Source organism: Chiloscyllium plagiosum, chromosome 9 (assembly GCF_004010195.1).
Source record: "Chiloscyllium plagiosum isolate BGI_BamShark_2017 chromosome 9, ASM401019v2, whole genome shotgun sequence".
NCBI lineage: Eukaryota > Metazoa > Chordata > Chondrichthyes > Orectolobiformes > Hemiscylliidae > Chiloscyllium > Chiloscyllium plagiosum.
Genome location: NC_057718.1, coordinates 52,386,874 through 52,405,614, shown reverse-complemented (window position 1 = coordinate 52,405,614; position 18,741 = coordinate 52,386,874). Strand labels below are relative to the sequence as shown.

The window sequence follows — 18,741 nt, the reverse complement described above, 5'->3', positions numbered from 1 at the left end:
GTTTAGCTGTCACCATATTTTTTCATATTTCTCACGTTTCCCACACTGGCTCAAGGGAACAGAAAACTACCCTCAGAATTTTAAGTGTGGGCTTACTTCAGTTCACATGACCTTGTTTAAATGTTTGTATTGGTTTATTAAAAAGCCGCACCAGAAGTTGGACTGACCACAAAATGAGCCAGACCCATGGTTAATTAATCACCACTGGGAACTTTTACAAATTGCATTCATTTGCAAAGCCTTGATGAGCCTTTGAACTTAAGAATTTTTTTCTTTTGTGTGCAACAAAACTAAAGTACCTTAACGCTTTTGAATGCATTTTGTTCAAATTTACTGAGAAACTGACCAAATAATACTCTCCTGTATATGTTTTTAAAGTCATTTTTCAGTAATTTAATATTAGATTATTCTGAGTTGGTAGACAATGCTGTAGTTATAAGTTAACACAATTTTGACTGTGGTTTTATACTTGAACCATTGATTGTGTCTAATGCACAGATTTAATCAAGGACTCCCAACAGTCATGCAGATACATACACAGAAATGTTTGAAGCTAATTAAGGTTGCTAAAATATTGATACTGTGCAGTGTTACCTTTAAAATACTTTGATCACATAATAGTTGAATTTATGCAAAAAAGGATCAGTCACAGATTGTCCCAGATGGTATTCTGATTTTGATGTTATTTTGTACACACAAGCTGCTGGCACAGGAGTGTCTTCCTGAAACAGTTGCAGTTTGCTGAATTCCCTTTGCTTTAGATTGTGGGGTAGGTTCCAAGAAAGTCTTTTTCAGGAACTCTCCTGGAGTAATCAAGATGACTTTCTGTGGGTTTTCACCTCAGACATTTTCATGAAATGATTTGCAAATAATGGGCGAAAGAGTAATAAGCTGGTGCTCTTTGGGCAGGTTAACTTTTTCCTCATCCAATTCAAAAATGCCTTCGGGCAAAACATTCCCAGGCTTTGAACAACATGGACTGTGGCAGCAAAATTTGGGTGGATAGCATAAACTTTACCATTTAAGATCAAAAGTCATATTTTCCAGCAATGTTCTAGACATCAAGTAAGATTTCCACTAATAGCAGTGAGACGCCTATTAACAGGGATTATTGCACATTATCACCCTCATCATTACTCTATCTCGCTCCATTAAAATGCACTCTCCTAATCTGCCACCAACTGGAAATAAACCAGACCCCCAAAATTTCCAACATGGCCGTCAGAGCAGGTATCTGGCATGTCCGGCCCACTGCTTGCTCCTGCAGTCTTCCATCTTGGACATCTGGAAACAACTTTGCTGAGCTTTATGCCAATCATCAACTGTGCACACCCCACACATCCATGGACCTTGGCATTCAGTCTGTAACACTCTCATTGCACCCTCATGACACATTTCCGATCCGCTTACAGTACACTTCCACATGTAATGCTGGCCATGAGGCCTCACTGAGACCTTTCATTGCATTGCTGCAGGAAAACCACTGTGTATGATTACACCAGGCTGTGTCTCAGTGTTGCTTGCTTGCTGTCTTAGCACTCAGTTATTTTGGATCTACCTGGATGCTCACAACATCCATGCCTTTTAACACTTTGGCCCCTTTACGTGATGGAGTTGCTATGACAAATCCCATTAAAATCATTTGGCGTTTATGTTTTTGAAGTTTTCAAAAAAATAGGGCATAATGATTGGTTCATACCAGCTTCTCCCAGTATTATTGGCAGACATATTCTTAAAATTGTTTTGGAGCCATTAATAGTCACAAGCTGTCTTCTTCTGCAGTAAAAATCCTGTATTGTTATCAATTTTAACTTTGGAGAGAAATCACCCAGTGACCTATCTATGTATGTTTCATCATTCTGAAGCAACACAGCACCCCACCCCCAGCCCCCAAGTTTCTGACATCAGTCATGACCTTGATAGGCTGGCAGAATTTGGGGCAGTCAGTATAGTTTGTTAAGATAGTTTTCAGTCTCTCAAAAGGTGCTTGGTCCTCTCCTAACCACAGTGCCTTTGTTTTCTGCTGTAACAAGTATCAATGGAGCAGCAATGGGGCTGAGATTTGGTACAGATTTGGTTTTGGGAGCAGGAAACTCCATCAATCGTTTTATTTTTGGTGTTCATAGCAGCAAATTTCCCTGACCCACTGTATGCCCTAGGTAGCTGACCTTTACTTCTGCAAGCTTATTTGTGACAAAGATCAACATTTTTTTAGCTCAGGGTGTTAAAGGAAGCTGCCAGCATCCTTTTCACAAATCCATTTTAGTAATAAAGGTGGTCCTTCCAATCTTGTTAATTCAGTCTTTCAGACAAAGAATTGGGTAAGAATGTGCCCTGATTACTGTGTTAACCCTTCTATTGTCTTTGCATAGGCTTGGGCACCAGCACAACTGGTGAAATCCAGCTGCTTTGACTGGGTTCACTGAAGTGATTTTGAAATTTGTATTTGATTTCTGCTTTCACCCGAACCTGTTTCTCCAGACCTGGATGATAATGATTCTGTTTATGGAGTGGGACTGCATGCCCATAGATCCTGGTTTGTCTCTATAGACACCTAAATGTTGTGAGAAGCATCATTAAATCCCCTTGCTGTCTATATCTCATTACGAAAGCATGGTATCTGATCTATCATACAAAAGCCCCAGAAGAAGATAGGCTGTTCTTTCATTCAAAATGCACCTTGGTGAAGATGAAGTTGACAAAATGGGGTCTTCATGTTGACCTCAGCTGGTACAAGAATTGTACCTGTGCTGTTGGCGTTGGGTAACAGGACAACATAATGTTGAAAATTTGGTACTATCCAGGCTGCCCTCTGCAACATTATCACTGTCCTCTTAGTCCTCCATTGTCCTCACTGCCTGACAGGCCTGTGCTTGCTTATCCTGCTCTGAATGGTAATCATGTTTCACCATGTTAATGTTACATAGATGGCTCTTTTTCCTTTGATCTGAGGTCTCAATCAAAACATTCACGTTATCAATTCTCTTAGCTACTTTCTTTGGGCCATTGAATTGGGATTTCAGCAGTTCACCCTGTAAAGCTAGTAACACTAACACATATTCCCTTGACTGAAAAATTGAGGCCTGGGCCTGCTTGACTGCTCCTTTTGTTATAACACAGGGTAAACCCTCCTGCTTTATTTAAATCAGCAATACAGAAAGATTTATCCTGTGCAGTAGTTTGTGAAAATTCAAGTGGCCAAGAACTATTTAAAGTAAACATTAACAACTTTGTTTCTTAACGTATAACAGAGAATAATTATTTTACAACTATTTACAACTCTTTCCTCTAACCTAGCTTTTACTTTCCCTTCTATAATACTGGTCTGATAAACCCCCCAATTAAGTTTGACTGAAAAATTCAAATTTCAAAACCAGCCAGCTGTTGAATCTTCTCATTGCAGACTCACTCGCCAGGTCAGTGTTGATGTTTTCTCTGTGCAAACTCCTTCTGTAGACAGGTACATCTCAGAGAGTTCTGACTAGCAGCCTACATTTGTTTTTTGGCAGTTCTCCTCCAACTGTTCAATTTTCCCCGGTCTTATACCCCAAAGCATTTGATTGTTTCATTGTGTTTTAACATTGTCAATATATTAAATTCAAACTTGATTGGTAGTCGGTATTTTGGGGTATAATTTAAACTGATTGGCCAAATTCAAATTTGTTTTTGTCTCCAGGCAACCAGCTACACTAACTGCTGGACCAAAAGGTTGTTGAGAGCACTTGGTGCTGTCAGGTAGTTCTGCTAGCCTTCAATTTTCTTAAAGGTACAGTACACCCACACCTTCATGACACTTTTCTCAAGGCTACTTGTCAAGTTTACAGGTGCTTCTGAGCTCCTCTACTGGCTACTCTGCTCAGTTACCAGAAGTCAAATATGTAATCTAACCTAAAATATTTATTAGTTCCTCCCAAAATTATCTCTTTGTTTTGGAAGATTTGTCTCTCATGTTCATGAGCAAAGGGATCAAAGCTGATGAGGTCAATTCATCAGGTGAATCCTGGTGATAAACAAATGAATTTCTAGTCCTTTGACCCAGTCTTGGGAATACTCATTGTAATTTGCCCTCGCCATTGTCTTCTGAGCCTGATAATACAGTTCCTAAGCTCTTTATGACTATGAAACTTGTTTTATATCCAGAATACTTCTAACTTTCTGAAACATTTTGGACATAGGATTGGGACCTCAATGCACTAGAGCTTGATTGGTAATCTATGTTAGATACAGAATCTTTCATGGAAACTGCTGTATCCTCAACTTCACTTGGTTTCTTTAAGACTAGTGGCAAAGACGTTACCTTCATCCCCACCAAATCATTTCCCATGAAGGAAAGGGAGATGGTGGAGTGATAATGTCACTGGACTGTAATCCAGGACCCCAACCTGATGTTCTGAGGATATGGGTTCAAATCCCACTGTGTTGAAAGTTGGATTCCATAAAAGGAAAAGCTAGCCTAATGATGACCACTATTGATTGTTGTAAAAACCTATCTGGCTTGCTAATGCTCTTTAGGGAAGAAGGTCTGCCATCTTTACCTGGTCTGGCCTATATATGACTGCAGACCCCCAATAATTGGATTGATTCTTAACTGGGAATTGGTCCAGCCAGGGATGCACATATCCAATGAATAAATAAATTTCAGTCAAACCTAACCCCAAACAAGGTCAGATATTAGACTGTACTCATCTGCACCTGAAACTAAAGTATGTATACACCCTGCTGATACAATTTACCAAAACTAGCTGTTCTTCTCCCTTAATCTTGATGTAGATCTGCCCAGACTGCTTCCAGAGGTTTGAAAATGTCTTCTTGGAAACCCGAGGGAATAGCTGAAAATGTGTTGCTGGAAAAGCGCAGCAGGTCAGGCAGCATCCAAGGAGCAGGAGAATTGACATTTCGGGCATAAGCCCTTCTTCAGGAATTGAGCAACACATTTTCAGCTCTGATCTCCAGCATCTGCAGTCCTCACTTTCAACCCCAGGGAATAACCCATAAGACAGAGGAGAATCTTTTAGGCTACCATAAAATCCTAAAAGACTCCTAAAAACATGATGTAATCTTCACAGGCTTTGCCACTCAGCCTGCATTGGGTTGAGCAATGTCCAGTTTTCTATGGCTAACTTCATTTTCTTGGCTATTTTTCCAAACAGCTTGAAGAATACCACTTTGTCCATTTCCTCAAACTTTATGATTGCTTGTACAATTTTAAACAATTCTATGCTAGTCCAAAAATTGGAGGCAGATGGATTCCCAGCCGTTTCCAATCATTCTACTTTATTTCGCGACATTCTTTTTCCCCTTCCTGTCCACCTTCTTCTTTCTTCGCTTACCCTTTCTTCTTTATCTCTTTGAAATTCTAGTTCTAGCCTCTTCTTTTGTAACAAAGTCTTTGCCAGTGTGACCATGTCTCATTTCCACATTTCCCCAGTACTCTCCCAATTCACAAACAAGCTTGTTAGCTCCTAGTTGTATAATCTTTAGTCCCTGATCACAATTCCATCTTCAACAATCTGTGAACACTTTGCAGTTTATCAGTGGACTATTTAAAGTATTAGTAGTCACCTCACTCTGATACAAAACACACTTGTTTCAAAATTAGACATTTTGGTTACAGTGCTCTTTATTCTAATATGCAAGAAATCTATATTGGCATTTTCCTTTTTTCATTAATTATTGCCACCACTTCAAATTACTTTGGCTATTTCACAATCTTCATTGTGTGGGGGTTTAATGGAGGCTGACCCGCCAAATATGTGTTAAGGCAACGTTTGGAGGGATCACCATTTTCTTTTTGAGTCCCAATCCTGCACAACAAATTTTTGAACTTAACAGATTGGTGTTATGACCACTATACAGTTCTCCAACTGTGCCAGTGTCAGTATGAAGAAAACGGCAGCCAGATTTCTTTAGCCAACAACTAACGATTGGTTTATTACCAAACACCAACATATTCAAACAAAGATGGAATGATTTTTAATTATATGCCCTTTTAAAAAGATAACTAGCACTTAGACAGTTCTGAAAAGAAACAAAGTATTGTGTTAACTTTAAAATAATTCACCAACCAGTAGTTAAATTAATGAGAAAAAAGGAGGTTATAGATTGTCCCAAATGGTGTTCTGATTTTGATGCTATTTGCACACACAAGCTGCTGGCGCTGTGGTGCCTGACTGGAATAGTTGTAGCTGGCAGAATTTTCTGTGCTTCAGATGGTGGATAGGTTCCAAGAAGATCTTCGACAGGGACTCCTTGAACAATATGGATGGCTTTGGTGGGTTTTCAGCTCAGGCACTTTGCGGAGAAAGAGCAACAGGTTATTGCTATTCAAGCAGGTCAATTCTTTCTAACTCATTTCAACAACGCAATAATCATATCTCTCTCAGAAACTGGGATATGTGACTTCTCTTTGACAGCACTTTCAGCTGGCTGACCATATTCGAGCCTCCTGCTCCTTTGCAGCCTGCAACATTGTCTATGTTATATTCAATAGATATGCCTTATTGATGTAAATCTTTTGTTTAGCAATTCAGTATATTTTTATATAGGACCTCATGATCTATTAAGTTATATTTGGATCATGTATCTTCATTACAACAATACCAGTTATGTGCAATTTTGATTTAATCTGGTATTTTCTGGCAATACAATATTGCAAATTGTTTGTACAATCCTCATAACAGTACTTAAATACACTTTAGGAACAAATGCATTTCACTTGATTAAAACTAGTTACAACTTTTGTTTTCCATTTTAAAAATAGATCCCATTACTGATATAGTCTAATTTTTGAAGTTACTTAATTAATGAGGACAAAAATTACAATATTAAGTTTGAGCCACAATGTGACATTTTGGAAAGTGTGAAAATGAATGTCATTTGTATTCATATGAAAAACACTACACAACTCAAGGAATGCGATACTTTATAAATAAGACTTTCTACTTGTCTCATTGCAGTGCTTTTCAGTAGCATCCTGATATGTAAACTACAAACAGACCTGAGTGATGTGCACTCCTATTAATGATTTGAATACATAGACAGTAATTGAGTTCATGAAACAATATTCCAAAATGGACCAAAACTACTTACTTCATAACAGTTCAAATATATATTGACGTTTGTGGAGACCTTGTTTGATTCACCAATTACCTTATCCATTGATTGAATAACTGTGCCTTGCTTAATATCACTACATTGGTATCCAAAATACATCTTTGGAAATCATTAATCACAATCCTTTTTTCTTTTAATATGTAACTTTCGCATGAAACATTAGAATAGAAAAACCACATTTGAAAGAAACAAAATATGAAATTGCCTTAGATTAATTATTCCTGTTAGTCTGTACCAGAATTATGAGTAGTAATAGACATGACAACAGACTGAATTATATCTGTTCCTGCATTTTTTGGGAACAGACTGTTTTAGGGTTTATACACTTCCAAAGTGATGAGAATTAATTTGGGAGCTATAAAATTGGTTCTGTAACTGACAAATTCAACATAGGAACATGTCCTTTAGGTTGTGAAGAACAATATAGGATAGCGAAACACATTCTTGGTTTGTCACCAGTATTCAGTCAGTTGTATTTCTTAGCTGCATTTGATGGTTCCATCATGCTAATGAATTTCAGATTGATCCAACAGGGAATGATTTTCAACACTGTGTTTACATTTTTGCTTAGCTGTACATCTAACAGTCGGCTTCCAGGAATGGCAACTGCAAAATCTAACATAAATTGTACTTTGAGCCACAACTATTTAAAAATAAAATGTAAGAGATGTAATCAGAAACCATTTTACTCAATTTTCAACAATTTCATTATGAAATTTGACTTTTGTATGTGCATGTCAAATATTTCAATTAAAATCTGGTGTGTAAATTTTAACATTAATTGCTGGATGGAAAATTGGCAATTGCAAATAAGTAACTATCCATTTTCATTGCCATTGATTTCAAATTAAGTAATCATTGGTTGGTGTACATACATTCAGCGGATCTGCTTCTACCTATCTTCTCGTCTGATCTGTACATGGTTTTTATCTACATTTTGATGTAAAAACTGTAATTTAAATAATGTAATTAAACAATACAAACCAATTCTCCTTATTTTACCAATATTAATATGAATTTACTTTACATGTGAGGCTCGATGAGAACATTTCAAAGTGACTTCTTCAAAAATCAATTAGCAAACCACATGTCTTTGGAGAAACTACTTTAATTGAATATGACTCTCACGTACGGCCCAGTTTCAAGAAGCAATTGTTGTAAAACTATCCAAAACAACACTTAAGGCATTTAAGAATGTTCAAGCAGAAAGGTGCACAACAATTTGGAAACAACTGCTATGAACAGTATTTATAACATCTCTACTTAGTGCTTCAATTTCATATTTTTAGTATAAATCATGATTAAAATGTTCTTGAAATTATATGTTTCTGAAAACAGACTAACAGCTGATGAAGCAATGTTTTTGGCATGATTTGTAGGGTGGAAGGATGGTCCTTTTACAAAAATTCCTTTAGAAGCCTTTGTTCTCTTTTACTGTGGATATGTGTATGTGGAAAATCTTGGAATTGTCCAATGCTATCAGAATCATTTCTTCATTCTTCTGATCTTGTCCCAATGCATTGCAACCTGTGGTTGAAAAATGCTTTTTTTTTATTTCCCTGTAATAAAGACATCTAATACAATGCAGATGTCTGTCACAAAACATTTTTGTCATTGTGACAATACCTCTTCCCACGTGCCCTTGTTCTTTGCTGACTGTGCTCTTGTTTCCCTTCAAGGTCTGGCGCACCTGATGATGGGCGACCAAGGTATGGGTTCCATTCCTTTTTTCCACTGTGCTTCCTTCTCTCCCCCCCATTAGTAGTTGTCTTTAAACTCTCTCTAGAAATAATTCTACAAAAGTTTATACTTCCACTTTGGCTGTTTCAAGAGAATCTGTCTTTCTTTATTTTTTTTCTTTTTGCACTTGAGTCAAGCTTTTTGCTTTGTTTTTGTCTTTGTGCCAATTAGGAGAAAGTGAGATCATTAATGTAAAAATGTCAGTGTTAAATATAATTAAAGCAATGTTAAAATATTTATTTGAGTGTATAGTTAGTTTGGAGTGCTTGAAGTCATAATGTTCAGAATTATGCTTGCTTCTGTATCAGGTGGTATTGTCACGACTAGTGCCTGCTCTTAGCTTGTAGTGTGATAAATTGTCACACCATATTGCAACATATGTGCAGCGGTGTGCTTCACCCATTAACAGAGATGCATGGCTGATTGAAAGTATGTTCGATGCACCAGGCTGTTGGAATGCTGGAGGAATGGTTTTGCAAGCAATTCAACCACATAATTTCACTCCTAATTACTTTCAATGTTCTTTTTTTTATGTTGAGTGAGTTAAGTCATGGTTCTGTAGGTGTTTTGAATACATAGATCTCCCAACAGAAAATTATCTTCATAACATGGGATTCATGCTTCCATTTCAACATAATATGCTCATACTACACCTGTGTGTTTACATATTATATATATTTTCTTGCTATGATTAGTTGCATTTGCATATAATCATGAAACTTAAAATGTTTCTCTTTTTTTATTCAATAATGCTTACTTCATGGAACCATTCCATCAATTCCATAGGTAAAATAAAAGGTACTAAATGTTCTGCTTTCTTTGGAATAATTAAAAAGTATAATTTTAATAACCATTTAAATCATTGGTAAAAGAAATGGTGTTTGTTTATTGCCTGAGCATTAAATATGTGGTTATGATGTTCTAATGCATTAGAAGATTCCAAAGGTAAGGCTATTGATATTTATGTATTTGCCTGTTTGTATTTATCATGAAATTTTTATCTTGTCGGACACAACAATTTAGGAAACTAAAAGATGATTTTCCCTCTATGTTGGAAGATTGACATGTTTATAACTTTATTTTTTAGAATATTTAATTATCTCGACAAAATATTCAAATTTGAATTACTGCCACACTGCAACAGAACACCGTCCCTTTTGAAACCCAACACAATTTAAATGCAGATGCCACAGCTTTAGTTTGAACTGTATATTTCAAAATTATACTTAATGAGTGTTGGAGTAATTGCTTTTCGTGTCTTTGAAGGAACAAAATGTATGAAATCCTGAATAGGAACAAAATTGGACAAATGTGTATATCATATTAATTCACTTAAAGAAAATGAAATATCACTTTCAAGATCAGCATTTTAATTTAACTTGAAGCGGTATTAATTGAGAATGATTACTGTAAATTAATTACAGTGGATACAAACTCTCCCGGCACTTTCCAGGTTTAGTTAATGAATAGCTTAGTCATATTTTACAGAAGTAAATAGGAGTTAGATAATCTTAGTTGTGATTATACTGTAAGTTCTACATTTGGCCTCATTATTTTTAAGGTAAAAAGAAAGTACTTAGCCCTAGCTAGAAGACTTGTGTCGATGACAAGAGAGAATAAGTTTTGATTGTGATAGCCCTGTAGTTGGAAACTGTTCATACTTATCTTGAAAGTGCATGCATCAATATTCTTTACTGGGATTAGAGAGCTGGTGAGTGACTTTACTGACAAAAATGTAATGTTCAGTGCTATAAGGGAAGAGAAGAACCTTGACAGCAAGAAGAATTAGCAATTTAAAAAAAGTTTAATTTAGGAATGAGATAAATAATTTTGGTAGTAATTTGATCTCTGATTTTGAAATGAATTACCAGCTCACTGTTTATGTTTTGAATATTTGGTTGCTTAGAAGATTTTATTCAAGCAGGACTCGGTATTGAGGGGTCTAAAATGGATCATCACAATCCAGGAAGTAAGCAAGCCTGGCCAATTTTAATCTTTGTACCTCAATTTTATAACTCACATTAGTCATTGTAGTCCAACTATTGGAGAACTAATACAGTGCTGAACCATAGAACCCAAAGAATATTCTCTGTCAGTATTCACTGCTGAGCTGAGGTGATCTTAGCAAGGGCAGCTGTGGGACTGTTGCATTGGTCTCACCATCCATTGCTTAGGGAAAATAACTTTAGGTACGTTTCTCACCTCAATCAAGATGTCATCATCCCAGATGGAATTGTGGAATTACATATATGTGGATGGATGCTGTGGATGAGATAGGCTTACTTTAATCAATAACCTGATGGAACTTGTTGTCAAGATTCACAAATAAATTATGATAATTTGGGAGAAATGTTGGAGTGTGGTTAGTACTGTGGAACCTTCTCCCAATAGGAACTGATGAGTTTGGAAGAAGCGAAAAAAAATAGCAACAGAAGTGATGGATTTTCCTGTCACTTTAATGGCTGTATGTTCAATACCAGTCACTCTTTGCCCAGACTGATATTGTCTTATGTGTCATTAAATTAGATCTTGATTTGCAGATATGAATACATATATCATGTATGGTCAGTATTGGGTGGGTGAAAGAAGGCATTGGGGTTCATCATGCTTGCATGACTTGTTCTTTTAAAAAAATCCAAATAACTGCACATGTTGGAAATCAGAGACAAAATGGAAATTGCTGGATAAATCCAGCAAGTCTGGTAGCATCTATGGAGAGAAAGCAGAGTTAATGGTTTGCAGCTGGTAACGGTTCTTCTCAAGAGTCTTTGGTTCTGAATAAGGGTTACTGGACCTGAAACATTAACTCTGCTTTCTCTCCATAGAGAGAAAGTTTTTTCAGCAGTTTCTGTTTTTGTTCTTTTCGAATGTTGATATTGCTGAAAAACAAAGCCATCTCCATTTGGATCAATGCAGAGCTTATTTTAAGTAGGATCCCAGTTCCAGCCTCAAGATTAGCTTTCAGAATATCTTTGTGTATCAGTTTAGCATATCTTATGATGCAGGTTCCCAAGCCCAGCTAGCTGTAGAATACTGTGTTTGGTTTGCGGGAGTTTTCTATGTGAAGTTTATGATTTTCATCAAAGTTGAACTCTGATGAGCATGCTTTACGGCACTAGGTATGTCCTGTCAATTGATGTTGCAAATGAATCTCAAGCAACAACAATAAATTGCATCCAGTTTTGTTTTTGTGACTTTAGGAAGTTCATAGCCATCAGAATGACTACATGATATATTTTACACCTTTGTTTCTCCAAAGCCTGAAGGTGAGATTGATGAATGCTGAACTTGCTTTTGCCAAGGGGCAGTCAATTCCATCACCTGATGTGTCTTTGTTGGAGAGAATACTCAAACATAGAAAAACCTCTGAGCTGAGATGATTGCTGTTGATTGTGACTGTGGGTGTTGGGGTTGGTGACCAAGGGAGATTGGTACATGAACTTCCTTCTACAGGCATATTTTAAGATTGAAATGTTCTGAAACTTAGGCAAAGTAATCAAAAGGAGTTCTCAGAAGTAAAGCTCCAGTGAAAAAAAAACTTAGGTGGGTAGTTAAATGCATACATGGCAATTGGAATGATATAAAAACTGTGATACAGTAAGTTATGTTCTCACTTTAAGTGTAAAACTCAACCTCCATTGTTCACATACAAAAGGTACTTGTTTAAATCGAAAGTTTAAATTAATTAGTGAGTAAAGCAAATGAAATTATATGATAGAGGAAAGGTCTTTTGCATAGATGGGTTGCATTTTACATGGATGGGTGTGGGACCAGGATCAACAGGAATAGGGCAGGAAAGAGGAAATGTGATGGAGGGAAGGGGTAGATGAGGGGAAACTGTGTTGTAGGGGTGGAGGGAAGGGGTAGGTGAGGGGAACTATGTTGTGGGGTGGAGGAAAGGGGTAGGGAACTGTGTAAATGTGATGGAGGGAAGGGATAGGTGAGGGGAAATGTGTTGTAGGGGTGGAGGGAAGGGGTAGGTGAGGGGAATGTAGAGAAAAATGTGATGGAGGGAAAGGATAGGTGAGGGTAACTGTGATCTAGGGGTGGAGATGGAAGGGTTGATGGTAGAGGAGGAGTCATCTAATGGATTGGGTACCCAACCAAAAGGCCATTTAAGGGCATCAGTTGGTCAAGTGATGAGCAGACTGCCAATGCCAGTGCTTTAGTGAGTGTGAGTGAGCTGGGTTCTGAAGGTGATGGGGGTACAACATCATTGTCATGATGCCCAACTTTACGTGACCTCCAGCCCCCCACTTCCCCCCTCGCCAATCCGTTCCTGACTGGACCATAAAATTGCAGCTTGTAAGTCGAATTGTCAGATCATCTTTTACATGAAATTTGACCCCCGACACATGGATAATATCATGTTTAATTTGATGAATAATTTGTTGCATGGAGAATGACACACGATTTACTAAAACTTTGTGAGGAATGTTTTAAATATTGCAACAGTGACATGTCATTTCTGAATGAACCGTGAGAATACATGAAAAAGACATTAAGGCAGTAACATTTGGTAAGACTGATAGCACAAAGTGAGTAATAGTGAGTCAGCAGCCTATTTGACATTATGCCCAGTTTAGTTTTCAATTAACATGATTTATAAAGAAAATTGCGTGTGATATAAGATAAGGCTACTTGTTCATTTTCCACAGCTGGCATTGAGAAATCTCGCCCTCTAATGTTGTTTCCTCAATTGTAGAAAATAATATTCCAGTTTTCTTTCAATGTAGAAGACTAGTTTTTTTTAATATCTTTGCATGGTAAAGGTACTTACTTGCTATGATGGCTGTTTTAGAATTCCATGGTATGGAAGACAGAAGGGGGTCAGATTATAAGGTTGTAAGATGTAGGAGCAGAAGGACACCATTTGGCCCATCAAGTCTGCTGTACCATTAAATGACTGATCTGGATGTCCTCAACTCCTATTGCTGCCTTTTAACCTGATATCCAGATTCATGAGAAATCTGTCTACCTCAGCCTTGAATATACTTAATGACCCAGACTGTACAGCCTGTGGTAAAGTATTCCACAGATTCACTGTTGGCTTAGAGAAGAACATATGGGTGAGCCCTTATCCTGAGTTAATGTCATTTGGTCACTGACTCTGCCGCCTACCCTTTCAAGTTCTCAAAGACTGTTGTATGTTTTAAGACAGTTGCCTCTCGTTGTTCATTGGTTTGCTGTTTGGTGTAGAAATCTAGTTTAGTAGGTCACTGACATCTGTCAGTTCAGAGTTTTCACTTCCGGAGAGGAATATGTGATATCCACCGGTACACTTCATGCCTTCCATGCTAGGTGGGGGCACAACGAGGGCTGCAGTGCATCCCCACGCCACAAAGTGGTAATTCAGTTTAAATTTGATAAGTTTCATTTGATGTTTTAATTTTTGTTCCAGTACAGTTAAGGGATGGTATACATTAAATTTGTTTGGTGATCTTAAACTAGAGGAAATATTCATTGCAGTGCTATTTCTGGTGGGAAATGGATAGATGATTTTCACAGCTGCAAGGTCCAAGCGTTATTCAAAGTACTTGGAGGAAGCGCTGAGGGTAGCAAGGGCACGGAATGTACTCTGGATGGGGGATTTCAACATCTATGAGGGGCGTGGCAGCAACATTATTGATCTACCAGGTCGGGTCACAAAGAACAGAGCTGTTAGACAGGGTCTGTAGCACGTGGTGATGGAACTTGATCAATGTACTTGATCAGATCCCCACCAATCTGGCATTTGTCCATGACAGTGTCAGTAAGAGTGACCACTGCATCATACTTCTGGAGGCAAATTCCTCCTTTTACTTTGAGAAACCTTACATGGCGTTATGTGGCACTATCATTGTCTTAAATAGGACAGACTTTGAACAGATCTCGAAACTCAAGACTGGGCATCCATTAGGCATATTCCAACACAATCTGCAGCCTCGCAGCTTGGCATTTCCTCCATTTAACCAGTAACATCAAGCCAGGGGATTAATCCTGGTTCAGTGAGGAGTACAGGAGGATCTGCCTGAGCAACACCAGGCATACCTAAAAATATTGAAAAACCTGGCAAAGCTACCAAACCAAACTACTTGCATGCCAAACAGCATAAGCAGCAAGTGATATCCAGAGCTAAGCGAGCCCACAATCACTGGATCAGATTGAAGTTCTGCAGTCATGTGAATGGTGGTGATAATTAAACAACTCATTGGAGGAGGAGCCTCCACAAATATCCGCATCCTCCATAATGGGACCACCCAGCACGTCATTGGGGAATAAAATGGCTGAAACACTTACAACAATCTTTAGCGAGAAGTGCTGAGTTGTTGATCTATCTCAGCCTCCTCTATCACAGATATCAGTGTTCAGCCACTTTGATTCACTCCATATGACATCAATAAACAATTGGAAGTACTGGATACTGCAAAAGCTTTGGGCCCTGAGAATATTCCAGCAATAGTACTGAAGACTTGTGTTCCAGAACTTGACGGTCCCCTTGCCAAGCTGTTCCAGTACTATACCGGCATCTACCTGACAATGTGGAAAATTGCCCAGGTATGTCCTAAATACAAAAGAAAATGAGACAAACCCAACCTGGCCAATTACCTGCATCCCAGTCTATTCTCGATCATCAGTAAAGTAATGGAAGGTGTCATTCACAGTGCGATCAAGCAGGAACCTGCTGATTATGTCCAGTATGTGTTCTGATAGGGCCACTCAGTTCCTGACCTTATTATGGATTTAGTTCAAACATGGATAAAAGAGCTGTATTCCAGGGAGCAGGTTAGACTGACAGTCCTTGAAATCAAGGCTGCATTTGGCTGAGTATGGCATCAAGGAGCCCTAGCAAAACTAGACTCAATAGCAGTTAGGTGAAAAAAGTACTCTGCTGCTAGGAATCATACCTGGTACAAATAGAGACGTTCATAGTTGATCAGTTAGCAAGGCTCCAGCACATCTCCACACGAGTTCCTCAGGATAATATCCCAGGCCCAATCATCTTCAGCTGCTTCTTCAATCTTCTTCCCTTCATGGGCCTTCCCTCCATCATAAGGTCAGAAGTGGGATATTCGCCGATGATTGCACAATGTTCAACACCATTTGCGACTCCTCAGATACTGAAGCAGTTGTGTCAAAATTCAACAAGATCTGGAAAATATCCAGGCTTGGGCTGAAACGTAGCAAGTACTCTTTGTGCCATACAAATGCCAGGCAATGACTATCTCAATTAAATGACAATCTTACCACTGTCCTGACATTCAATGGTATTATCATTACTGAATAGAAGAAGGAAGGGCTCCTGAAGAAGGGCTCATGCCCAAAACGTCGATTCTCCTGCTTCTTGGATGCTGCCTGACCTGCTGCGCTTTTCCAGCAACACATTTTCAGCTTATCATCACTGAATCCCAACATTCTGGAAGTTACCATTGGTTAGAAACTTAACTAGGCTGATCATAACAATATAGTAGCTACAAGAGCATGTCAGAGGCTAAGAACACTGCTCTCCAAAGTCTGTCCACCATCTACAAGCCACAAGTCAGGAGTGTCTTGAAATACTTTCCACTTGCCTGAATGTGTGCAGCTCCAACACTTAAGAAGCTTAATACCGTCTAGGACAAAGCAACTAATTTAATTGGCACTAAGCCTACATTCCATCACTCCACCAGTGTGTACTATCTACAAGATGCACTGCAGCAATTCACCAAAGATCCATGGACAGCATCTTCCAATCCCACAAGAGCAAGGGCAGCAGATACCTGGGAACACCACTACCTGCAAATTCTCCTCCAAGCCCCTCACCATCCTGACTTGAAAGATAACACCATTCCTTTACTGCCGCTGGGTCGTAACCCTGGAGTTACCTCCTTGACAGCATTGTGTAACTACCTATGACACATTACTTCAGCGGTTCAAAAAGGCAGCTTATTACTACCATCTCAAGGACAACTAGGGATAAGCAATAAATGTGGGTGAAACCCATTTCCCATGAATGAATAAAAAAGTGTGAAGTATTTTGTAATTTCAGTGGCTTCTTTTCTCAGAAGGATATGTCCTAAAATGTCTTCAATTGGTATATCCTGTAATGATCCTTTTACATCCAACAAATAGAAATTGTAGAAGAAAAGTTTAGGCTGACCTCTGGTTTTTCATCTTTCTTAATATGATAGTATCTGGCATCTACCTGGCATATTTGGACAGAACGTTCACTAGGGTGAGAAATAATGGATATGACGTCCTCATCGATGTATCATGTGTCCCAGGAAGATGTGACTTTGTTGTTGTTGTTGCTGAAAGATTGTTGCCACCTGAAGGCATGATAATAATTCCAATCATTTTATATTCACTGATTTCTATGAAAGAGGTTTTTTTAGTTGCTTTAAGTTTGTACTATGCATTTTTTCTCAGTGAATAATTAGTTGTCAGTTGCAGGAATATTAGACAAGGTGGTAAAATAGTAACATTAATTCAACTGGAAGAAATGCATGAGTATAGTGTGCAATAGCTTATCTAAATTTGAACCAATCAGTCTTTTTTTTCTGATTGAAATAGCATTAACTTGTTAGATTTACATTTTCATGTTCTATGTGTATCTATAGTTTTAATCAACCAATTAATGAGTTAATTAAGTTTAACAGTGTGCCAGTTGAGAAATTTAAGAAACTTAATTTTGCTGTCAGCACAATTTTTGAGGATTGAAAATTATAAACAGGTCATTAGAGTTAATTTTTGAATTTTGGTACTGAAATAATTGTCAACTTTGTTTGAAATGTGTCTTTATAAAATAATAGCGGTTTCAGTTTAATTTAAGACATTTGGCACGCTTGCCTTCATTGCTCAATCCTATGAGTATAGGAATTGGGACGTTATGTTAGGGTTGTATAGGACATTGGCGGGGCCTCTTTTGGAATACTGTGTTCCGTTCTGGTCACCCAGTTATAGGAAGGATATTATCATGCTGGACAGAGTTCAGAAGAGATTTACCAGGATCTTGCTGGGTATGGAAGGTTTGAGTTATAAAGAAAGGCCGGATAGGCTGGGACTTATTTCATTGGAGCATAGGAAATTGAGAGGGACCTGATAGAAGTTTATAAAATAATGAGAGATATAAATAGAGTTGATGGTTGTTGTCTTTTCCCTAAGATGGGGAATTTCAAGACTAGGGGGTACAGATTTAAGGAGAGAGGAGATTTTAAAAAGACAGGAGTATAGAATGAACTTCCTGAGGAAGTGGTGGATGTGGGTACAGTTACAAAGTTTAAAAGACATTTAGATAGATACATGAATAGGACAGGTTTGGAGGGTTACAGGCCAGGAGCAGGCAGGTAAGTCTAGTTTAGTTTGGGATTATGTTTGGCATGGACTGGTTGTCTGTGCTGTATAACTCCACGACTCTGCGATTAAGAGTAAAAAGAAAACATTCTAACTAAAACATTGCTTCAGTTTGAAGGACCTTTTTTTACTTATAACAAATTTATAAGGGCAGATTTATTTATAACTTTTTTTTTTAGAAATTATGGCGGAATTTGTTCTAACTGCAATGTTAGCAAAGTCGTAGAATGCAGAGGCCGGAGAAGCTCTCCCAGAAACCATCTCGGAGAAGGAATACTTCCTTAAGCAAATACAAGGGGCTGGATGTTTGTTCTTTTGTCCTCATCTCTCCTTCAGAATAAAGTCCAGGTGTGGAAGCTGGATGTGTGGAAATGAGATTTGAAGGGGGAGTTTCAAGTTGCCGGTCAATTAAGAATGAACTTCCTGGAGTTAGTTGAATCAAGGCAGGTTAACTTCACAGCTAAGATCACCATTTAGAATGCTCGAGGCTCTCGTAGTTAACTGAACAGATAGGAGAGGTGAGTACTGCCAAAATAATCAGGAAAGTAAAAGGGTGTCTCCAAGATGTGAAGTTTT

General features: G+C 38.1%; 1 protein-coding gene across 22 annotated transcripts in view; it reads left to right on the top strand.

Moving 5' to 3' along the window:
• nrxn1a (neurexin 1a) overlaps positions 1-18,741 on the top strand; it is a 1,882,581-nt gene that overhangs the window by 282,190 nt on the left and 1,581,650 nt on the right. For 16 of the 22 annotated variants that reach the window (XM_043695910.1, XM_043695909.1, XM_043695912.1 and 13 more), the window contains 2 exons: positions 8,793-8,822; positions 9,640-9,651. The exons of the other annotated variants lie outside the window; for them this stretch is intronic. In XM_043695910.1, coding sequence (XP_043551845.1) covers positions 8,793-8,822; positions 9,640-9,651 — 42 coding nt within the window. The remainder of the gene's footprint in view (positions 1-8,792; positions 8,823-9,639; positions 9,652-18,741) is intronic. 22 annotated transcript variants of the gene reach the window in all.